The sequence below is a fragment of the Papio anubis genome, chromosome 1 (assembly GCF_008728515.1).
Source record: "Papio anubis isolate 15944 chromosome 1, Panubis1.0, whole genome shotgun sequence".
In the NCBI taxonomy this organism is placed as follows: domain Eukaryota; kingdom Metazoa; phylum Chordata; class Mammalia; order Primates; family Cercopithecidae; genus Papio; species Papio anubis.
This window is the reverse complement of record NC_044976.1, coordinates 203773135-203798112: the sequence shown is the minus strand read 5'-3', so window position 1 is coordinate 203798112 and position 24978 is coordinate 203773135. Positions and strand designations below refer to the sequence as shown.

The following is a 24978-nucleotide window of genomic DNA, read 5'->3' as shown; positions in this document are numbered from 1 at the left end:
GTGTGTGTATGAGTGTGTGTGTATGCATGAGTGTGTATGTGTGTGCATGTGTGAGTGTGTATGTATGAATGTGTGTATGTGTGTGTGTGAGTAGGTGACTGAGTGTGTGTGCTTATGTGCAGATATAGAAAGCCGCATAGAGTTACCTGCATTCACAGGTACGCTGAGGACGATTCCAAGAGACATCAGAGTGGGATATGTAACAGCAATTCCAAAATTTAATACAATATTGAATGCTGAAATAAAGAATGTAAATAACGAGTGTTATTCACGACTGCTCTGTACTTTACCTCCCTGCTGGCCTATCTGACCCAGGTTTCGCTGATGGGGCTGGAGTCATAGGAGTTACAATGACCCTTTGCTCTGATTCAGTGAACTCAGAGTTCCTCTGGGGGTTCCAGGACTTGGGACCAGGAGCAGACACTCTGAGTACTCAGCCCCTCTCTTCCCTGATTTTGAAGAAGGGAAATAAGTTTGGAAATGGTAACCATTGAGAAGGTGACTGGGACCATCTCACCAGTTTTGCTTTTCTCTGCTGCTGGCAATGAACAGGAGCTCTGGGAATTTTTTTTTTTTTTTTTTTTTTTTTTGGTGAGGCACGGTCTTGCACTATCACCCAGGCTGGAGTGTAGCACACTGTGGTGCAATCACAGCTCACTGCAGCCTCAACCCCTCTGCTCAAGTGATCCTCCCCCTTTAGCCTCTTGAGTAGCTGGCACTACAGATGCACACCACTGCACCTGGCTAATTTTTAAATGTTTATTGGAGATGAGGTCTCATCATGTTTCCCAGGCTGTTCTTGAACTCCTGGGCTCAAGCGATCCTCCCGCCTTGGCCTCCCAAAGTGCTGGGATTATAGGCATGAGCCATTGTGCCTGGCTGTGTTTTTAGATGGAAATTGGATAAGTCACCTCCTTGGTTGCATTCCTGCCTAGCTCTAGACTTATATCAAGTAATGGAGACAATGATATGATGGCATTAATAATAATGATAATCTATGGTATTCTATAGTATTTATTGAACATTGACACTTATCAGGCAATTTTTTTTTTTTTTTTTTTTTTTTAAGATGAAGTCTTGCTCTGTCCCCCAGGCTGGAGTGCAGTGGCGTGATCTCGGCTCACTGCAAGCTCCGCCTCCCAGGTTCACGCCATTCTCCTGCCTCAGCCTCCCGAGTAGCTGGGACTACAGGCGCCCGCCACCATGCTCAGCTAAGTTTTTGTATTTTTAGTAGAGATGGGGTTTCACCGTGTTAGCCAGGATGGTCACAATCTCCTGATGTTGTGATCTGCCCGCCTCGGCCTCCCAAAGTGCTGGGATTACAGGCATGAGCCACCGCGCCTGGCCCTTATCAGGCAATGTTTTAAGAGCTCTGCAGGTGTTAATTTACCAGCTCCTTGCTGTACTATGCTTAGTAGGTAACATGCAACACACTGGGCTATTAGTTCATTATTCAGAGCAGCAGTGACCACTGTGACTACTACATTGATACTGGTTCTGGAATTTGAATCCAATGTCATCATTTCAAAGACTACTTTGTGAAACAGAAATATCTTAAAAACCGGTGAGAACTAAAGAATAGCAATGAGCACTGTTTTCTGCCTTCAGGGAACATGTCTCCTAAGGGTCCTCTGCTGGTGATTGCTTTCTGGGAATTCTGGACAGCTGGTCACCACTTACTCAATAAGAGAACTGAAAATCCACAAAGATTTCCCCATGGAATGTCATCAAAAGAGCTCCAGTATTCCACTTTGGTAAAGTAGAGGATAATAGGAATGCAGGTGATGAAGAGGATGTTAAACACACCCAAGATGGACAAAAATAAGGCGGCTTCTCCAAACTTAGCACTGCCCAGGAGGAGCTTGAACAAAACCTGTAGGAGAAAGCAGAGGAGGACGGGGTGAAGGCTCACCTCAGACCCCAACATGATGTAAGTGAAGCAGAGTTCACTCCACAACGCTGGGGTTGCACTGCAGGATGGAAACCAGATTTCAGGCGAATTCCATGGGGTTTGACCTGTGTTCATTTGCACACATATTCAAATCCCAGTGACATGGCAGAGGAGAGTTGCTCTTTGGTTATAGAGAAAGCATCTTTGGGAGTCATGGGTTTTCATACTAGGTTTGATTTGTCTGTGTTGTGTTCCTGACACTACATCACTCAAAAACATCTGCCATGATTACACATCCTCTCAGAGACCCCTAGAAGGGATCCTTGACCCTGTATAAGCAGGTTGAAACCATTGCTCCCAAGAAAGAGTGCTCTGGCTGCAAAGACATTTTCTGTAAATCAAGGGTGGAGGGATTTTGCTCATATCTGCTCCATCCCACCATGTCCATTCCAGAAATGGCATGGGTTTTAGTGGAATGCACCAAACTTTTATTTTCTTGCACCTGTTCTTTTTTGCACATCATTTCAGGGGTTTGGAAGGCCAGGAGGAGAGGGCAAATGTGATGGGAGTGGCCAGGAGCTGAACTGAGAGATGCAGGTGGCCCCAGGGCAGCTCCTGTGCTGAGTGAGCTGTGGTCTAATTTGAGTCTCCGCATCGTTGTCTCTCTTACTTTTCCTGCTTTCTCTTTGTTCAGCCACTTCCCAACTCATTCATGTATTTCCTAAAAAATGTGCAAGAAGTATGGACGGGGAAGTAAATGGCTTTCAGCCTCTCACCTAGGAGGCCCCATGGACAAGTTGCAGGTGGTAGAGGAGTTGGAGATGGGAATCTGAATCAGAATATTGTGTTCATTGTGGATTGTGTTTCTCCCTGTTGTTTTGCTCCTCATTAGGCCACAGCGATTTGAGTCTAGCAGAGTGTATGTAGCCTTCTAATATCTTCTGCATTTGGACGGTTGCTAGAGTCTCAGAGTGGTGCTTGATAATCGCATCTCCTCAGTGAGAGGTGTTCAGAGAAAGAAAATGACATGTGTGTCTTCCTCTGTGGGAGGTGAGGGCAGGGAGGTGATAAAGGATAAGGCTGAGTTATTTCACTTGCCCAAAACCAGAACACATGGTACTCACAGAGCTGGGGGAAAGAATGTCTTTTCTTATGACTCTCTACAGTACTTAAATTATATCGGTCCTATTGTCTGCATCCACAAAGGGCTGATAAGTCTCAAAACTAAAATCTCATTTCTCGTTGAATCTTCTAGGTCAGTTCTCCAACTTGGAGTCCTGAAAATATTTGCATTCTCTACAATGGATCTTAGGAGAAGGAGAGAGGAGGAGAAGGGAAGTGAGGGGGGAGAGTAGCCAGGAGACTTGATAAAGTAGGAGGTGAACAGAGAAAGGGACCTGAGTGCGGGAATAAAAATTTGTTTCCTCTAGACCTGAAGTTGGCAAGTGCTTTCCCATGGTTCCCAACATTTCATCAAAATACTTTATTATCCCCATATTACAGCTGTTGTACTTTTATTTATTTAGCCTTCAAGGCAGTACTAGAAATGCATATGGATTCATAGCGAGCAGTGGAGGCTGCAAAAACTGTGTGGGCAAAGATTTACATGACAAAGCTGCACCAGATATTCAAGTCTTCCCACCCCATAGGGTGGCAAATGATCTGAGCAAACACTGAGCTTGTTGGCTGCCATCAGTGACGTCAGGAATCTGATTGTGCCTGTGCGGATGGGCACCACTCATTTTATCTCAGATGCTGCAACGATGTGGCTACAGATAGAAAGGCCCAGAGAGCCAAAGCCAAGAGCAGTGGTACACCTCCCCCTTGCCCTTGACTGAAGTCTCTGTCTGCCTGTTGCACAGTTGACTCCAGCTATTTAGAGCTGCCTGTCCTGAAGCACAAGTATCATCAGAAGCTCTTGAAAAGTAAAGGACCAGCCATCTAAAGCCGGCTGTGCTGGCTGAGGAGAGCCCAGCCAGCTGAGAGGGTTCGCTCCCCGCGCATACCTTGTAGAGGGCAGACATGGATGCTGAGGCCACCACCAGTGCGATGCCGATGACGGAGTGGCTGTGGAAGCCATCAGCGTAGGTCATCATCACAATGCCAGCGATGGCGAGGATGGCGGCCACAATCTGGACGGATGGAAGAAAATGCTGGTCAGGGAAGTCCGGATGGAGTCGGAGGGGCCACGCAAGCGCCAAAGACCCGGAAATGCACGTGGGGTTCGGCCACGTGAGGGGAAAATGGTGTCTCCTTTTTGTTCCTCCTTGGGGAGCAACAGGCAAAGGCTGACTCTTGTCTAAATTTTTGTTGCTGCTTAGGGCACTTAGCAAAGCTTGGCTTGGCCAAAGAACGGAAACTGCTGGCAGCAAGGAATGGGTGGCAAGGTGGTGGCCAGTCACTGCGGTTCTTAGGGACCCGAGAAGGAGGTGGTCATGGTTGCAGTGGCAGGTTATTTAATGGTCATGACAAGGCCTGGCAGATAATCCCTAGGCAGCCCCCGGAGATGACCTGAGTTCTTTCCCAGCCTTCTGAAAGTACCTCCTGTGACCTTGCTTTTATGTATTTCATATCTCAACAGGGAAGCCACTATGAGGACAGAAGATCTTGTCCCCATTTTCTACCCCAGCAGTGGGGCCTGACAGAATGTCACCTGCCAATCAAGGCTACAAACAATGTCCTAACCTTGGAGGTGCAGTTCCTTTCCTCTGTGGCCGTAGGCTCCTCCACCCTACCCACCAAGGCTCCCTTCAGTCCTGTTATTGTCCTGATACTGACTTCTCAGATGGGACGGAGGCCTCATGGAGATGTACACATTACTCTTGTGCAAAGTGAAATTGCCAGAGTAAATAGGAGATAAACCATCTGGGACAATATTCCTCAAAGGGGAAAATGCACCAGCACAGAGAATCAATACAAGGACTGATCTGAGGTAGCCATGAAGCTGCAGAAATGTCACCAGGTGGGAGGTGGAGAGGGGGTTGCAGTCAGTAGAACAAATGTGTGCAGGAGAAGTTTCCACTTCTGGATTTACTGAGAATTTTATCCCTCTTATGAATCATTCAAAATCAACTCCAGCTGTCTAAAACAATATCAAATAGCTAAGGTTAACTGAGTGGTCATAGCAGGTATGTTTCTATGTATGTTCTCATTTTGTACCACAGTAGATATTGTCATTCACCTCATTTTGTAGACATGAAAACTAGGCTCACAAAGCTTGCCAAACCCACACAGCTGGTATGTGGAAGAGCAGAGTCAGATTTCAGGTCTGCCTGACTGCAAAGTTGATAATTACATATATATACAGGAACGCATGATTCACATGGGAAGTACTGCCAACTTACTGTTAGATTCAAATTGAGGTTGCCTTCGTAGTTAAAACATAAGATGTTTAGGTTAGTGAAACATAACGGGGCTTAATCTCACGCAGTATGTCTGAGTTACGTACTTCTCTTAGCGTATACCTCATACGCTATATTTCTATACAATGCTGTATCCACCCTTAACGCGGAGGCATTGAGAGAGCAGGTGGTTATCGTGTACGAGAGAACTCCCTGACCCAATCTGTCTGCGTGTTCTTTCTGGTATGGGAATTCACTTGCAGTCCGCCACACCGCTTTGCATCAGATATATGCCTACATTTCATATTCAAATGCTACATGTACTGTGTAAAAGTGTTCATTAAGGGAAAGAAACAGAGATAGCAATACCATAAGGGAATTTTTCCCCACAGGAAAATAAAAAAGGGAAAAGTGAGAAAGCAGGTGGGGAAAGGGTTGGTTTCTGCTCCAGAGAACACATGTAATGCAAGGGTGTTGCCAGCAACATGCCAACCGGGGCAGGCATCAGAGGACTCCCAGTGAAAAGACAGGAGAAAGGAATGGAGAGAAGAAAATGGCCCAATTCCAGAAGCTTGGTGCATCTCCCCTCTGGAGATACCCTTTGTTTGTTTCTTTTGTTTTGTTTTGTTTTGAGACAGATTCTTGCTCTGTCGTCCAGGCTGGAGTGCAATGGCACTATCTCGGCTCACTGCAACCTATGCCTCCAGGGTTCAAGTGATTTTCCTGCCTCAGCCTCCGGAGTAGCTGGGACTACAGGCGCCTGCCACCACACCTGGCTAAATTTTATATTTTTAGTAGAGATGGGGTTTCACCATGTTAACCAGGCTGGTCTCGGACTCCTGACCTCAGGTTATCCACACACCTTGGCTTTCCAAAGTGCTGGGATTACAGACGTGAGCCACCGCACCTGGCCTGGAGCTACTTTTTATTGAGCCTTTCCAGGCTTATGGCTGAAGTTGGAAGAAATGAAGGACAGTGAGGGGTGATTTTTTCTGAAGACTTGAAGGGCAGATTTCCAACCTCTTCCTCTCTTCTCTATTGATTAAATAATAAACAGCTAAAAGCTTCTGCCTGGGCTGCACTGTGTGGCTAAGCTGGGTGAAGGGACAAGGAGGTAGGAAATGAGAGCATGGTTGGCCATTGACCTTTTGGTCTGTTGAGATAAACATCAGAGGAGCCCGTGCCACTCCATCAGTTCATTCTGACAGACAGGTAGGGGACTCTGATCTCCTCCTCCACACCTCCCAGCCTTCTCCTGGGGGTCCCACCAACAAGGCACAGTGTTGACAGCCCTGGCTGTGGACCTTCCACTCTCCAGACATCAGCAGCCCCGCAACGACCGGCCCCATGTGCTGGGATGTGAACTGGGGCTCCTGCCTCACTCTCAATACGCTGTGGGGTGCAGCAGGGTTGGAACGTGCCCTGTGCCTTTGGGAGCAGAGCTCAAGATTCCTTCCTGATGCCTGGAATTCCTGTTAAGTTTCCAGTTCTATCTTTTAAAAAGTATGTGCATATGTTACATTTGACACCCTAACACATCTGAGTTTCTTGGTTTTCATGTGAAAATATTTTCTTGCCCATTTCCTGCACTAAAACAAACTCTCTAGGAAGGCCAGTCAAGTCCGCCCTGTGGTTCCATGTGCTCCACGTACATCTTCTCCCTACCGGGGCCCCTGGACAGGTGCTGAGGGTGGGTTTGGAATCATGACATCAGAGCTTCCCTGACCTCCCCATGCCTCTCTTTCCTTACACTTTCCTGTCCCCCCGGCCCTCAGTGTTCCCCACAGAACAATCCTAAAACAAAGCCTGATGGGTCACGGTGGCCCAAGACCGAGATGGGTAAGAACCACCATCTCTGCTTTGTCTGCTTTGTCTAGGGAACAGTTAGCTGGAGGTAAGGAAGGAACACAGGCCGGGGGTTGCTGCGTAGCGTCTTCATGTCCTCACCCAGCGTGGTGACCCACTGTCATAACCTGCCCGGCTGCCAGAGCTCCAGGTCTGAGTCCCACGCACCCAGGCATGAGTCACAGACACACCACTCATCTCCATGACAGTTCTGCTCCCTGCTCCCTGGGGGGCTGAATGGGAAGGCAAGGGAAACCCTTGAGCCTTAAAGAGGAGAGAGGAGGGTTGGTGGTGCCCTAGGTGAGGTCTAATCACCGTTCAGACTAGGGCTCCTCCTGCTTAGTCTTGCTAAAAGGTGGCAAGGCCTGGAGCAGTGGCTCACACCTGTAATCTCAGTGCTTTGGGAGGCTGAGGCAGGCAGATTGCTTGGACCCATGAGTTCGAGACCAGCCTGGGCAACATGGTGAGGTTCTGTCTCTACAAAATATACAAAAAATTAGCTGGGCACGGTGGCATGCCCCTGTACTACCAGCTACTCAGGAGGTTGAGGTGAAAGGATCACTTGAGCCCAGAAGGCTGAGGTTGCAGTGAGCTATGATAGCACCACTGCAATCCAGCCTGGGTGACGGAGTGAGATCCTGTCTCTGCAAAACAAACAAGCAAGCAAACAAACAAACAAACAAAAAAGCCTAAAAAACAGCAAACAACAAAACATGGCGGGCTGCATGGTCTCTGCCAAACATAACCCCATTTGGAAGCTTTTTAGATTTGCACAGCTTCAGGCGATTTTACAAAAGGGAAAAATGGATTGATTTTTAATCATCCTTCCCCCAACTCTTTCCCTCTCAGCTCCTGGCCTGCTCTCATTGACTCAAGGAATACTGGAGTTTGGAGGGAACTGGGGGGATCCTCTAGTCCACCCCTTCTACATCTGAGAGTAGAAAGTCGCCTGGGCTGTGAGCTCCACCATTGCCTGTCCACTGTATCTTTCCCCGTGCTGGGCTCAGGTTGCAGAGGGCAGCCCCCCACACAGAAGGGAGTCAGAACCAGATACCAGATACTGTTCGGGAATGGATGGCTCCTTTTGAAACACTGTAAACATTTTGATTATTGGAAACATCAGCTGGAATCTGATTGAGATGGGAACTGATCTTGGAAAAAGGTCCATGATCCCCAGGAATGTGCCCCTAGGGTTTGAGGACCCCACGGGTGACCTCTCAGCTCACCTTCTGGCTCCTTCCCCTGCCTTCCTGGTTTAAAGACCCTCACTGTGATGGGTGGTCCCGAACAGCCCTGAACAATCGGAGACTCTCACCTCCCATTTTCCTTGACATAGAGGCTGTGGGTGGTCTCACTCAGCCTAGTCACAGCTGATGGGCAGTGTACACCCAGGGTTCTACCTGCTCTCATCCTACTCTTGCTTTTGCTACATTAAACTGCCTCTCTAAATGTTTATCCACCAACAAGAGAATTGGGCTGATCCATCAACCTCCTCCAATTGAGAAGGAATAATAAGAATAATGCCATTGAGAAAAGATACCACTTATTGAGTTTTATGTGCGAGGCATGCATCATCTTATTCTCACAACTGTTTTCTAAGATGAGTAGTAATATTCTCTCCATTTAACAGAGGGTCAGGGACATTTACTAGTTTGCTCAAGGTCCAAACAGCTTATAAGAGTGGAGCCAAGATCTGTGACCTTGTCATTAACTCTAGCCTAGGACATCTCCATTGCTGAGCTAGAATCCTGACCTAGAGAAGCAGGGAACATATAGAAAGCACACCTAAGCAGAGTCAGATGGCAACACAAGGAGCCAGCTTGGCTCCTTCCAAACAGACACTCCAATGGCTTCTCACCCTCTCATACCGTACGTGGCCAGGAATCTCCCCAGCATGATAAGACACGTTTGCTTCCTTCTGGATCTGCGCACATGACCTAGACTTATGGATGTTTTCCAGGAACCATGGCCCTTGTGGTTTGAGTAATTGCCTTAATAACACAAGTCTCCTTAGCAGCCAATTCCACAAACATAAGGCTGTGCCTTTGACATGGTTTTTATGTCTGCTTGGCTCTGAAGCTCATATGCTCAGCCCTCCAGGATGGAGAACCACGTTAATTCTTTTCAGTCTTTGGAAATTACCTAACAGACAGTGCTAGCCAACCCAGGTCTGAGTGAAGTCTGAGCGGTCCCATGCACCAGCTAGATATTATCTTGGAACTAAATCTCCATCTGTTTATCAAGGAGAATCTTTCAGTCCCTTTGGCACGTGGCAGTGTCTCCTGATGGATTTTGCTAGCTCTCTGAACTCCTGAAGAAGAGAAAAGGGCGCTCCAACACAACCTGTGGCAGGAAGCTCTTAGATGACTGGTCATGCACTTCCAAGAGGAATAAGGGTTATTAGAGAGACTCACAACTGCACAGTGCTTTGCAAGTTACAGAATGCCATCAATGCCATCACTGACACTGGCTCCTGGGAGCTTCATTCAGTGTCAGTCTAGTACCAAAGGCCTTCAACACAAAACTTGGCTCAGTACACAGTGATCAGCAACAGACCAAACCAATCAAGTGGCCAGCATGGCCAGAATGTGCCATATTCCGAGGATGATTGTTGGGTGGGGGGTTGGAGGGGTCTTATCCATGTATAGCAATATAGATCTGGAAGCATCATATTGCTTTCTATGAATTTAGGAGTACTTTTCAAGTTTTTCACACCTCCTTCTCTTAATCTCAAAAAAAAAAAAAAAATGGGTTTCTTCTGCTAGATGTAGAATTAACCTTGAAGCTTCTCTTCCAGGAACAGGGTCTCATTTGGAATTTTCTAGGGACATCTGAGTCATGCCAAAAATTTCCATAAATTCTCCTGGCTCTTTACATCAAAATAAAGTCAGGAAGGACATGGGTGGGTGGCAGGGGGACCCAGGACATTCAAGGCTTCAGCATCGAGGCAGGCAGGCTGCTGGGTGGCTCGCTGTGAGAAGTATCTGCATTTCTTGCAGAGATGCATCAGATCATTTATTTGCTGAAAGCTTTTCTGGTGGCACAGAGAGTGAGTTTTTCTTCCAAAATTAACATTAAGCCTCAAAACAAATTTTCCCCCTACTGGAAGCTAAAAATATAACTCAGAAGTTGACTCATGTCCCCACTGCTGTTTGGGTAACTTAGGTGGGTGTGAATGCACCATTAGGGTGATGTCATTGTTCCCAGGACAGGGAGGGAAGGCCGGAAGTAGAGGGCCCTGCACTGGTGGCCAGCAGGGCTTGCTTTCATGGGACTGCCCCTCAAACCGGCTCTTAGCTTTGTGGCTGAAGGGGGAAGCTGTACACTAACTGCAAAAGAACTAGTGGCCTGGCCAAATGCTCTCGGCGCTAGTTTGCAGCAAGGTGATGACGGGTCAGTGGCAGCTCCTGGCCACAAGAGGGAGCCAGTCAGAAGTCACTAGTGTTCTGCCGGGTGCGAAACGTCTCCTGTTTCTTCTATTCGGGGGAATAGCTCTGTATTTCAGCTGATATTTGATAGTGCACGTGTCCTATTTCATACAGCTGTTATGAAATCCGATGAGCTAACTTTGACTAGCTTCTAATGTAATTGACTGAGTCTCGGTTGTAAAATGAGAGGTAATTCAAGGGATATAATTTCACTCTCCCTTGGTCATTGGTTAGAAGTGAGGCTGGCCCTTCACAGTTGGGACTCAGTGTGAGTGTGTCTGGCCCACTCTGGCTGTGTACACACGGCCCAGGCAAAGGGCCAAGACTGCATGCATGCATGGATGCGGAAGGATCCTTCGGGTTTCACGCACATCCTCACCCGAGAGTGGCAGTGTTAGCAGAAAGCTCCAGGCTGCAGGGCACGGTCATGCCACGCACTGCAGCCGGGAAAGCCGCCCATGAGAGACTGGGTGAGCACGCAGAGAGCGGAGCATATCGCCATTCCCAGGCTGGGTCCCCGACTGGCACACACTTTAGGGAATGCTTGTTGAAATGCTTGAAATGAAAGGTGCTTTAATGAATGCTTGTCTAGTATGGTTTGCAAGCAAGAAGGTTGGCAAGGCACACCAAGAACCGGGCCCTCTGCTGGGCTCATTTTCTGCTGCAAATCAGAAGGAAAGTGGTCAGCAGCTTATGCTCATGGTCCAGCACATGGAGCTAAGCAAGCCGATGGGCAGGTTTTGGTTGACATGACTGAGTGAGGGAGGAAGACAGATAATAAGGAACTTACCCTCACTCCCATGAATCTGTCCCTGAGAACGATCCATGAGAGCAAGAACACAAAAGCTTTGTTGCAGCAGAACAACACGGAGACATCCGTAGTGTTTATTTTCTTTATTGCATGTAAGTACAGGTAGTTTGTGAGTGTCCAAAGAACACCAAAGGGTGCTGCCTTGGTAAAAAACACCTTCAAAGTCAAGCCATTGTCTCCAAAAAATCGACAGCATTCCCTAAAACAAGGAAAGAGAGGCATTGTTATTATTTTCCTGGGTTCAGACAGATCATTTATTTCCTATACCAAGTTTTTTTTTTTTTTTTTTTAAGCAAATATAGGAAGGGGCAGGGTTTTAAAATTATTATTTTTAATAAACATTTTTCTATTAAAGCCCTTCAACCTACTGCTTTAGTCCACTGAAACAAATGTTGCACAGTGATCTGATGTCACAGATTCTTCCTTCTGTTTATGTTAAGCTTAGAATTTATGGTTCTATACAGAAGGTAATGTTGGCGCTATCTGACTCGAAGGCCTAATTCTATGGTGATTGACTGAGGGATTCTGTTACTTGTTGAGTAGGAGAAGGGGTTCACTACACCTTTCTATTGGGGTGGGCATTGTTGTGGGGGAAGGATGGTAATGGAGGAGGATGGATACTCTAAGACAGGGTGTCTAATCTTTTGGCTTTTCTGGGTCACATTAGAAGAAGAATTGTCTTAGGCCACATATAAACTACACTAGCACTAACGATAGGTGATGAGCTACTAAAAGAAATCACACACAAAAAAATCTCATAATGTTTTAAGAAAGTTTACAAATTCGTGTTGGGCCTCATTCAAAGCCAGCCTGGACCACATGTGGCCTGCGGGACAGGGGTTGGACAAGCTTGGTCTAAGAGAACACATTGAAACAACTTTTAAAAAATGTTGCCCTCAATTGGAATTACCTTTGTGATCAGGCAGGGGCAGTCACTTCTTGGGCATATCTAATACCTTTTGGCTATGATACGAATAGTGTTAACTCGCGACCTATTTTCTCCCTGAGGCCATTTTTTGGGTACTTATTCCACCATGTGGAAGTCCCACTTCTCTAAGAGACTATCTAGCACAGGAAGAATAAGCAGATCCAAAAGTTCAGAGTCTAACGTGGGAATGAGATGAGGAAACATCTGTAGAAGAAAGTCTTTTGATGCCATTCTAGAGTCTAGGGGGAAGGATCACAGATAGTTCAAAAAATCTTTAAGAAAATTAAAGCCAGTCTTCCACATGCAGAAGAAGGAAGTAGAGGAGGCCGTGGGGGGCTCGGGTGTGGAGAGAGGCCACTGAGAAGGCTTGGTCGACAGCTGCCTGTTTCCTTGACTGTCAGGGAGTGAAGATCATTGCTGGGTTGGGCCCGATGAGCCAGGCAAGGAGATGGACGAGAGAGGAGGCACTGCTCTGAGGAAGTCCCTGTCCAGGCTCATGGACGTGGTGCAGCACTGCCACAGCTGGGGATGGCCTGCCAGCTAGGAAGGGAGTCAGCCTGCTAGTGATCTAGAAATAGACTCAGTCCCAAAAGAACTGCCACGAGAGCAAAAGAAAAGACATCTCTAGAACAAAGCAAAGGCACTAGGTTGGGGGAATAGCTCTGTTCTGTGCCACTTAATATTAAAATGCAGAGAAAATGGAGGAAAATTAAAAACAAGAGTCAAAGGGGATTGGGTAAGATTTTAAATTTAATTTTACTGTCTATTCTTCCTATCAATCTAGAAGGAAATCTGTCTTTGTTCATGACTCAACTATGGGATGTCCATAGCACGAACAAGAAAACTCCTTAGAGAAAGGCATGAGAGCCCAGGATACTGAGAGAGGAGAAACACACTTACCGTTTTGTAGAGTCTGGTGCAGTTTGGCCACCTTTCTCTGCACACAGAGTCCTATGTTGCTTCTGAACAAACCGGGGCCAGGTAAAACATTCACATCACTAAATTTATCACGAGACCGATTCAACTGAATTGATTCCATTTTGGCTTTATATAGCTGCAACCCTCATCTAACTGAGAGGCTGATATTTCTTTTTGCCACGTATTTTTTCATACAGTATTCCAGCTACATTTTCTATGGGGTTTTCCCAAGCCCCTGTTTGCAGAAGACTCTGTTCCCCCAGGGGCAGTGACCGTGAATGATGGCTTCCTTTATGTTTGTGATTATGGTGGCTACAAAGTGATGCTGGTCCATTCAGTATGACCAAAATAAAATACAAATATTCTTTCTGGCCACTAATGCCATCCTATCTCCACTATACTTAGAGGTTTCCCTTTCTAAGAGAAGAACATCACACAAGTAGAATTTCCAATTTCCAGCTGGCTCACTGTCATGAAAAATAATTCATGTTCTGGAAGGGGCCATCCAAGGCTGACTGGACAACCTCCTTCCTCTCTGAAAATCCATATCTGACTCCTCCAAAGCCTGATTGTTGTAGGTGGGATGGATAAGGGAGGTAGGGCACAGACATGGCTTGGTATTGATGGCCCAAGTTGCTAGAAATGGGAAGGGAGTGGGGATCCCATCCTGGAGATGAAAAAGGTGAGACTCTGAGGCCTGGCAGAGTCCTGCTGGCCCTTTAAGGCATCATGGCCAGGAGATCACAGCATAGGTTGGTGGATCTTGGTTCTAATGAGACCAAGACAATTGGCCCCCTGGACCTGTGAGCCTTGTGATATTTTGAGACCAAAGACTATGCACTAATCTTCAGTGCTAAGAGATTAGTGCACAGTCTTCGGTCTTAAAACAGCATAATATTGGCCCGGAGCGGTGACTCACACCTGTAATCCCAGCACTTTGAGAGGCCAAGGCGGGTGGATCACTTGAGGTCAGGAGTTTGAGACTAGCCTGGCCAACATGGTGAAACCCTGTCTCTACTAAAAATACAAAAATTAGCCAGGCATGATGGCAGGCGCCTGTAATCCCAGCTACTCGGGAGGCTGAGGCAGGAGAATCACTTGAACCCGGGAGGCGGAGGTTGCAGTGAGCTGAGATTGCACCATTGCACTACAGCCTAAGTGACAAGAGCAAAACTCTGTTTCAAAAAACAAACAAACAAAAAAACCCAGCACAATATCTCAGGATCTGGCTGGCCCATGTATGTCCCTGATTGCAAGGGAACCCAAGACAGATGATGAACATGAATCCATTTCTGCCAGAGACCTCCCTCTTCTTGGTATACAAATGGAGCACAGTCAACACTCTCTTGACTGACGCCCACATAACTGACTGGACAGTCTAACGCCCTTCATTCCTTCTGCTCACTGATGCTGCTGGCAGGCTGAAGACTAGAGGGTGGCAGGTTACTTCCGGAACACTCAAGTCTTTCTGTTCCTACTGATTGAGTCACACACAAAGACTTAGATGTGTTTACTTCTGATCCTGCTTGTGCCAGTTAGTTCTTGGTATTTCAGTTACACAGTTTAATTAAATATTTCATGAACCAATGAAATATGAGTGGGAAACGAAAGCTTTTTTTCTGTGAAATCTAAATTGAGAGCTTCAAGAAGACTTAATAAAAATAAGCAATACCAAGCCAGGCGCGGTGGCTCACGCCTGTAATCCCAGCACTTTGGGAGGCTGACGTGGGTGGATCACAGGGTCAGGAGATCGAGACCATCCTGGCCAACATAGTGAAACCCCATTTCTACTAAAAACACACAAAAATTAGCTGGGCATGGTGGTGCGTGCCTGTAGTCCCAGCTACTTGGGAGGCTGAGGCAGGGGAATCGCTTGAACCTGCGAGGCGGAGGTTGTAGTGAGCCGAGATGGCGCCACTACACTGCAGCCTGGTGACAGAGTGAGACTCTGTCTCAAATAAAAAGCAATACTGCTACTGAATATTGAATTATTCAATAGAATTATTCAAAGAAACATGGTAAAAGAAAAAATTGTAAAAATCAGTAAGTTCTGCACTTATATTATTTGACAAATACTTATGTTCTTAGTACTCTTTAAAGAATCCCAACTGGGATAGCCTAACTTGACCTGACTTTATATTCTAACTTTTCTATGAATTTCTAAAATTTGGTTATGTTATATATTTAGGGACGAGGATGGCTTATCATTTAATTCATGTCAACAAACACTGGTTTAGCACTTGCCATTCCCACAATTCTAGACAAGGCTTTGTGGTTGATACAGAAAAGGAAACTTTTTAAGCTAAGGAAACGTCTCTTTTAAACTAAGATGAGTTATTTCTTTTGTAATTTCTTCCACTTCAGTTTTTCTATTTAGTTTTTTTCTATTTCAGTTTTTCTGGTGCTTCTTTTAGTTTGATATTGGATCTTTTGGTTTGATCTTCTAATTTTCTTTTTTCCTTCTCTCTTTCTCGATCTTATTTTATGGGAGACTATCTTGACTTTATATTCCAACTCTTCCATTACATTTTAAATATTGGTATCCTCCATTTAATTTTCAAGAGCAGCTCCTGCTCATGAGAAGGTATAATTGGGGAGATGACATTTATCCTTCAATGGGAGACAACGCAAGCCTAACATATTGACATAGGAGATAGATGGTGTGGAATATAATGATGCTATACTGGAGAACTGGGCTGATTGGATAAGTCCTCATAAAAATGTGGATTTTGAGCTGAACCGAAAGACTAAAGGATAGGAAGGATTTATATAGGTATGTGTGTGGTGTGGGGCAGAGATAATATCCTTGTAGAGGTAAGAGAAGATATTGTATCTATGAAACAAGAACAAATGGTTATTGAAAAGGCTATAATATTGGAAATTAAATATATGATGTAACTACATTTTTAAAATTAATAGACATTTTGGGAGGCCAAGGCAGGCAGATCACTTGACTTCAGGAGTTTGAGACCAGTCTGGTCAACATGGTGAAACCCTGCCTCTACTAAAAAATATATAAAAATTAGCTGGGTGTGGTGGTATGCACCTGTAGTCCCAGCTACTTGGGAGACTGAGGCATGAGAATTGCTTGAACCATGGAGGTGGAGGTTGCAGTGAGCTGAGATCACGCCACTACACTCCAGCCTGGGAAATAGAGCAAGACTCTGTCTCAAAAAAATAATTAATAGAAAAGTTGGAATATAATGTCAAAATAATCTCCCACAAAATGAGAGAGAGAGGGAGAGAAGGAAGGAAGGAAGGAAGGAAGGAAGGAAGGAAGGAAGGAAGGAAAATATTAGAAGATTAAACCAGAAAGTCCAATATCAAACTAAAAGAAACTCCAGAAGGAGCAAACAGAAAAAAAGAAGTGGAGGAAATTACAAAATAAATCATTCAAGACAGTTTCTCAGAACCGAAAGACATGAATCTTCACAATGTAAGGGGTCACCAAGTACCAACAAAATGAATAAAGAAAGAACCATAACAAGGCATCTGTTTGTAAAATAAAGGTATAAAGAGAAAACCTAAAATCTCCCAAGAGAAATAAAACAAACAAGGTCAAGAAATAGGAAATTGTAATCACCTCGGACACCACCACAACCAAAATGGAAGCCAGACAATCATGGCACAATGCATTAACATTTTTGAAGGAATTTTTTTTTTTCTAGCCAGAATTCTATCACCAATCAATTATCAATCAAAGGTGGAGGTAGACTGAAAGCATTTTCAGCTATGCAGTCCTCAACAGCGGTGTCTCCCAAGCCACTGGAGGACAGGCTGCACCAAAGCAAGGGTGGTCCGGAGGAGAAAGACGTGGCAGCTGCAAGCAGGCCAGCTCTACACGGGCAAGAAAGAAAGTGGGTCCCACCATCAGCAGGGTGCTCTGCTGCAGACCAGGGACCACAGAAGGCTCCTGGAGGAGATTCTCTGAGGAAGTCTTATGATTGAACAGAACAGGGAAAATAGTGATAGGCTTTTGAGGTGGCAGAACGTTTAGGGAAAAAAATAACAATCATTACATGGAAATCAAGATGAATGAGACAAAAGAGGGAAATATTGTTGGCAGGAGAAATGATGGGTTTTTTACAAAAGGCGGCAGAATCAGTGAACAACATATGTGTGCTTATGATAACGGAAACACTATTAACTAAAAATTGGGATATTATTATGTTGGGGGGTGGGGAAGAAAGGGTAGGGTAAGATAGAAATCAGAGGATGTCCATATTTAAGAAATACGGAGATAAGAATTTAATTTAGCTAAATGGGTATAAATACCAGAGAAAAGTATCCGCAAGAATTGAGGGTGGCTGAGAGTAGGCAGATGTGGAGCTGGAAGAAGTTACTCCTCTTTACCATAATTCTTTTACTACTATTTTGCTTTTCCAAAGTATGTGCATGCATTAAATTGCTAAAATTAAGTTAATTAAAAACACATAAGAGAGAGGTAAAGTTTCTGTGGTTGAAGCTGAAATGTGGGCACTGAGACAGCTGTGAGGGGTGCAGTTGGAAAACCGCAAAGAGAGAAAAGCCCCGCGATTAGCAGTGAAGGATGCCACAGCCCAGACAGATGAAAAGATCCACTCAAGTTCAAACAGATGTGAGTAGTAGAGCCAAACCTGCAGCCTGGCTTGTTCCTCAGTGAACACTCTTATGTTCCTCTCTTTTTCCCGTATCCATTTCATCACCATTTAAATATGTCTAAGTCTTTCCAACTTCAACATACTCCTGTACAAAAGCAAGCCTCTCACCCAGCCCCTTTCCTCTGTTCCCCTTTTTCATAGCCACACTTTTCAGAATAGCCATCTACGCTCACGTTCTCCATGACCTTGTCCTCACTGTCCAGCTGCTCTAGTCCATGCCTGCTCCCCACACTCACTCAAACCCCTGGACGAACTGTGAATGACCTTCACATTGCCAATTCCAGAAGGCACCTCTGGGTGTTCATCTTACTCTTGGAAGCCTCTGACATTGTTAACTGTTTCTCCCTGAAACACCCTCTTAGCTTCCAACTCAGCATAGTCCCCAAAGTTTCCTTTGACCGCTCCACACCCTTCTAGACTTCCTCTGCAGGCCTTCTTTGGTATTTTCTTTTTTCTTTTAATTTCTTCTAAAAAAAAAACACACACACACACACAAAACCCAGGATACAGGTGCAGAACGTGCAGGTGTGTTACACAGGTACACGTGAGCCATGATGGTTTGCTGTACCTATTGACCTGTCCTCTAAGTTCCCTCCCCTCATCCCTCACCCTTCAACAGGCCCTGGTGTGTGTTGTTCCCCTCTCTGTGTCCATGTGTTCTCAACATTCAACTCCCACTTATGAGTGAGAACATGTGGTGTTTGATTTTCTGTTCCTGTGTTAGTTTGCTGAGGCTGATGGCTTCCAGCTTCATCCACGTTCCTGCAAAGGACATGATCTCATTCCTTTTTGTGGCTGCATAGTATTCCATGGTGTATATGTACCACATTTTCTTTATCCAGTCTATCATTGATGGGCATTTGGGTTGGTTCCATGTCTTTGCTATTGTAAATAGTGCAGAAGTAAACATACGAGCACATGTATCTTTAGAGCAGAACAATTTAGATTCCTTTGTGTATATACTCAGTAATGGGATTCCTGGGTCAAATAGTATTTCTGGTTCTAGATTCTTGAGGAATTGCCGCACTGTCTTCCACAGTAGTTGAACTAATTTACACTCCCATCAAGAGTGTAAAAGTGTTCCTATTTCTCCACAGCCTCACCAGCATCTATTGTTTCCTGACTTTTTAATAATTGCCATTCTGACTGGCATGAGATGGTATCTCATTGTGATTTTGATTTGCATTTCTCTGCAATGCTCAGCAATGTTGAGCATTTTTTTCATACATTTGTTGGCCGTGTAAATGTCTTCTATCGAGAAGTGTCTGTTTATATCCTTTGCCCACTTTTTGATGGGGTTGTCTTTTTCTTGTGCATATGTTTAAGTTCCTTGTAAATGCTGGATGTTAGACCTTTGTCAAATGGGTAGATTGCAATACCACCCTGAACATGCCCGATCTTGTCTGTTCTTTGATATTTTCTTAGGGTTCTCTTCAACCTACAAATAGTCACTGAATAATGTCATCTATTGTCATGGTTTTAAAGCCCAGCTGATGAGTCTTTAATCAGGACACTTTAAAAAATCTGATACCACCCTTGCCTGGACATTCCCAGATGCCTGAAATTCAGCCTTCCCAAATAAACTCAGTGTCTTTCCCCTGCATCCTCAATCCCGAGATGCTACCGTGATTCAAGTTTCTACCCAGGCCAGATACTTAAGAATCATTCTCAGCTTCTCCTTTTTTGTCTTCACATCTAATTTATCACCATGGCCTATAGATTATTTCTACTAAATATTTTATTCTCACAGTTAGCACCCTGACCCATGCCCTTATTCTCACTCACTTCAACTACTGCTGCTGGAGACTAGCTTCTCTCATCACTGCTGTTCCTCCTCTAATCCAATTCGTTCCATTTTCCACACTACACTCAGAGAGATCCTCCTTTCCCCTGGCCTTCCCTTAGGATAATGGCCAACCTCTTTGGTCGGTTAATTTCCATCAGTTGCATATCAGCTCATATATCCCCTTCAGTGTTGGGACCCTGTGTCAGTATTCCTGACACATGGTCCCATAATGCCCTGTCTACCTTGTCATAGTGTACAGGACCGTTATTGTAATTGCACTTTATTGTAATAGCAGCTTATTTAATTGTTCGACTTCTTCACTAGAACATACACTCTGTGTGGTTGTTATACTTTTGCTTCATATCATATCCTCATAGCCTAGCATATAATACATGTTCACAAATAATTTTTTTTAAAGAATGCATGCACTTATTCCTTTATGGAGGACCAGAGGTTTTTCAAACAATGAAGCATGGGGCCATCTGTCTTAAAAAATCCCAGGGAGCTGTTAAAAATACAATTGCTTGGATTTGACCCTAGACATACTCAATCATACTGTCCAGTGAGGGGCCAAGAATTTTGTAGAGAATGGTGCAGTTTATATGCGGGATGCATTCTTGACAGCATGCCATAATTCAAAATTTACAAATCTTGACTAGTTTTTCCCCAGTAGCACTGTGTGTTTCTGTTCGTCAGCCAGTTAATGTTAACACCATTACCTGGCATTTATAGTTCACTTGGCCTTCCAGAACTGGTATTTTGATTCTTGTTTAACTTTTAAAATCTCAGAGGAGTCACATTATTTGAAATTTTATGCATACATAAAACCTGTCATAGTTATGTTTTGCTACTGCAAATTTTCATTAAAATGTGAACTTCACTGTATTTTTTAAAAATTTCCAGATTATTTTCATGAACAAATTTGAATTCAAAGGTTCATGCTCTTTTCTCGCTCTTTCTCCATTTTCTTTCTTTCTCTCTTTTAAAAAGTTCTTCTAAATTTTTAATTGTGGTAAAATACATATAACATAACATTTACAATCTTAACAATTTCTTTTTTCTTTTTTTTTTTCTTTTTTTTTGAGGTGGAGTCTTTCTCTGTTGCCCAGGCTGGAGTACGGTGGTGTGATCCTGGCTCACTGCAACCTCCACCTCCCAGGTTCAAGCGATTCTCGTGCTTCAGCCTCCTGAGTAGCTGGGACAACAGGCACCTGCCACCATGCCCAGCTAATTTTTGTATTTTTAGTGGAGACAGAGTTTCACCATGTTGGCCAGGCTGGTTTTGAACTCCTGACCTCAGGTGTGAGACACCATGCCTGGCCATTTTTTACTTTGTAAATATGGAATTATACATGTTTTACTCTTCTGTGCTTTTTTTTTCCTCAACATTATGTGTGAGAGAGTCATTCATGTTGTTGTAGGTAGCAGTATTTCACTTGCTATATAGCATCTAATAACACAATTTATTTACCCATTCTACAGTTGATGGACATTGAATGGCTTAGATTATAAATAATGCTGCTATAAACATTCATGAATATATCTTCTGGTGCACATATGTATGTGTTTAGTTTGGGTATATACAAAAGAGTGGAAATACAAGATTAGAGAGTATGTACACGCTCAGCTTTAGAAATAGTACCAAATGGTTTTCCAAAGTAGTTGTACCAGTTTACACTACAATTTTTTTTTTTTTTTTGAGCAGAGTCTCACCCAGGCTGGAGTGCAGTGGCACAATCTCAGCTCACTCACTGCAGTCTCTGCCTCCCAGGTTCAAGCAATTGTGCTTCAGCCTCCTGAGTGGCTAGTATTACAGGCATGTGCCACCAGGCCCGGCTACGTTTTGTATTTTTAGTAGAGATGGGGTTTTGCCATGTTGGCCAGGCTGGTCTCGAACTCCTGGCCTCAAGAGATTGCCCGCCTCAGCTTCCCAAAGTGCTAGGATTACAGGTGTGAGCCACCACACCCAGCTTATCATTAATCTTTTAATTGAAATTTTAATCCATTTACATTTAACTTAACTACTGCTATATTTGGGTTTAATTCTATCATTTATCTTTTCTATTTGCCTCACAAATATTTTTATTTTTTCATTTGTGTTTTTTTTCTTTGCCTTTTTGTGGTTAATCAAATTTTAAAATGATCCAATCTCTCCTATATTAGCTTGTTAGAAATACATTTAAAAAATTATTCTTCCAGTGGTAGATATTACAACATGTACTCTTGACTTATTAGAATATACTTTATTTGATAATTTTATCGCTTCTTGGACAATACAAAGGCCTTACAACACTAATTCCATCCCACACTTCTTTATCATATTTTAGGCTGTTATTTTTATGAGTTTTTGTTCTACATATTTAAAAAATCCTGTGACATGTTATTACTGCTGTTTTAGACAGTCAGCATTCATTTATATTTAACCACATATTTACTATTTGTAAAGCTCATCATTTCTTCCTGAGCTGCTGTGCTTCCCTCTGGGATCAATTTATTTTTTCCTGTCTGAAGAGTCTATTTAAAGTATTACTTCTTGCATGGGTCTGTTTTCATAAAAATATCTTTATTTTTGTCTTCACTTTTTTTTTTTTTTGAGACAGAGTCCCACTCTGTTGCCCAGGTTGGAGTGCAGTGGCGTGATCTCGGCTTACTGTAACCTCTGCCTCCCAGGTTCAAATGATTCTCTTGCCTCAGCCTCCCGAGTAGATGGGATTGCAGGTGTGCGCCGCCACGCTCAGCTAATTTTTGTATTTTTAGTAGAGACGGGGTTTCATCATGTTGGTCACGCTGGTCTTGAACTCCTGACCTCCTGATCCACCCACCTCAGCCTCCCAAAGTGCTGGGATTATAGGCATGAGCCACCATGCCCAGCCCCTTGTCTGCACTTTTTAAGAAGCATTTTTATTAGTCTTAGAATTTCAGGTTGATAATCATTTTCTTTCCATCCTTTGAAGATATTTTTCCATTATCTTCTGGCTTCCAGTTTTTCTGTGGAAAAGTCAGTTGTAAATTCTAATTTTTGCTCTTTTGATGACAATGAATTATTTTTCCCTGGCTTCTTTTTTTTACAACATTTTGTATCTACTTTGGTTTTCAGAAGATTTGCTATGATATGGCTAGGTGTTTTTTGTTTGTTTTTCTTTTTGTGGTAAAGGGAGAGCTTGGGATTTATAAAGCTTGAATCCATGGTTTGATGTCTTCCATCAGTTTTGGAAAATTCTTGGCCAATATACACTCTCCCCTCTACTCCTGGGACCCCAATTATACACATATCAGACCTTTGTACTGTGCCCATATGTATGTTTCTTATGCTTCTTTCTGAATTTCCACCTTTTTTTCTATCTGTGTCACAATCTGAGTATTTGCTAATGACCTATTTTCCATTTTATGAATCCTCTCTTTTATTGTATTCTGTTAAACCAACCTATACATTCTTAATTTCTGTTATATTTTCCATTACTTGGCTATTCCTTTGATTATTCTTTATAAATTTCAGTTATCTGGTGAAATTCTTCATATTTTCAGTACTCTTTTGAATATATTAATCACAGTTCTTTTATAGTCTGCATCTAATAACTCAAAACCAAGGGACATCTCTGCTTCTAATTTCTCTTTTATTTTTAGTTTTTGGTTTTTGGTGATGTAGTCATTTCCCGGCCAGCTTTTTCTTTCTTTTTTTTTTTTTTTTTGAGACAGAGTCTTGCTCTATCACCCAGGCTGGAGTGCGGTGGTGCATTCTCAGCTCACTGCAAACTCTGCCTCCCGGGTTCATGCCATTCTCCTGCGTCAGCCTCCTGAGTAGCTGGGACTACAGGCACCAGCTACCGTGCCCAGCTAATTTTTTGTATTTTTAGTAGAGACGGGGTTTCACCGTGTTAGCCAGGATGGTCTCCATCTCCTGACCTTGTGATCCACCCGCCACAGCCTTCCAAAGTGCTGGGATTCCAGGCATGAGCCACCATGCCTGGTCTGCTTTGTTACTTTTTATTGATGACAGACTGTGTAAAGAAAATTGTAGGGCTCTGAATGATGTCATTTTCTTCTGGTGTAGATTTAATTTTTTCTGGCATGATCACCTTGACTGGCTCATACTAGTCAATTTCTGTTTTTCCCTCTTTAATTTCAGGTCATGGAACTTTCTTTGGTCTCAACTAAAAATACTGGTTGTTTACAAGGGCTTCTCCTGCTTGATGGGTTTGAACGCTGGTTTTTCTCCCGATGACTATGAGACTACTAAAGTCTTTGCCTTGGTGGATGCTTTTTCTGTTTGGTTCCTCCTTGTCTGATCCCAAACATTCACAGTTTAGGTATCAGTCAATGCCTTGAGGCTTAACTGCATATGGAATTTAGATTGACTTCTGTTGAGTTCTTCTCTTCTGTGATCCTGAATCAATCTCAATCCATGGCTAGGTTGCGAGCCTTGAATTTCTAGCTTTTTGCCCTCCCAGCCTAATGAGTGCCATAAGTTCCATGCTGCTGGTTTCTGTTTGGCTTCCATGACACACTCTGTGAACTGGAAAATTCTCTAAGAAGTCAAAGCACCAGCAAATGTACGGCTGCCCTCCTCTGTGTCCCTTCACTCTGGATCTTGGCGCTTTAAATCCTGGGTGTATTGGTTGCTCTCTGATCCCCCAAACAATTTTTTAAAGTATTTTCTCCAACTTTATAATTCTTCTCAAAGGGAGGGTTAGTCTGATTTACTCTGTCAGAGAATTGCCTACCTTTATTTAAGCTGCTAAATTTTACAGGCTCAAAGGAATTTCTGAAATGACCCTGGGTAGGTGATCAGAGAAAAGTTATAATAGTGGCAAATTGATCAGTCCTGGGCCCCAATCCAGAGATGCTATTTCAGTAGGTCTGGACTGGGGTACAGAAATCTATGTATTTTAAAATACACTTAGGAGATTCTGATGCATATCCAGGTAGATCACTATCTCTGAAAATGTGTCTGAGGAACACTTGTGCCATTAACACCTGGGGCACTTGCTGACACTTGTCTAAGCCACTATCATTTCTTACCTAGATTATTATTATCCTTCTTTCATACCTTTGTCTCACTCTTTTCAACATAAATCAGGCCATGTTATTTTCTTGCTCAAAAACTTTCATTGGCTTCCCATCTTATTTGGAGCAAAAAATGTAAATATGGGGGAAGATTTGGACATGGTTCTTTTCCTCACCCCTTCAGATCTCTGACCAAACGTCAGAGAGACCTTCCCAGACACCCTCTATAAAACAGCAACTACACTACCTCAATCACTTTCAGCACACCTTAATTCCTCATTTCTTTATCACTTGCATTGTCATTCTCTGAGACGTCACATATTTACATTTTTCAAAAAAACCTGTCTTTATTGAGGTGTGATTGACCTAAAAAAGGCAGTACATAT

The 24978-nt window shown here is 43.7% G+C and overlaps 1 protein-coding gene across 1 annotated transcript in view; it reads right to left on the bottom strand.

Annotated features, from left to right (window-relative positions):
* The window catches only part of LOC100999752 (putative thiamine transporter SLC35F3), a 107826-nt gene that overhangs the window by 4183 nt on the left and 78665 nt on the right, over positions 1 to 24978 (bottom strand). The window contains exons 3-6 of the mRNA XM_009197368.4: positions 11296 to 11515; positions 3898 to 4023; positions 1681 to 1873; positions 147 to 236 (exon numbers count right to left, since the gene is read on the bottom strand). Coding sequence (XP_009195632.2) covers positions 147 to 236; positions 1681 to 1873; positions 3898 to 4023; positions 11296 to 11515 — 629 coding nt within the window. The remainder of the gene's footprint in view (positions 1 to 146; positions 237 to 1680; positions 1874 to 3897; positions 4024 to 11295; positions 11516 to 24978) is intronic.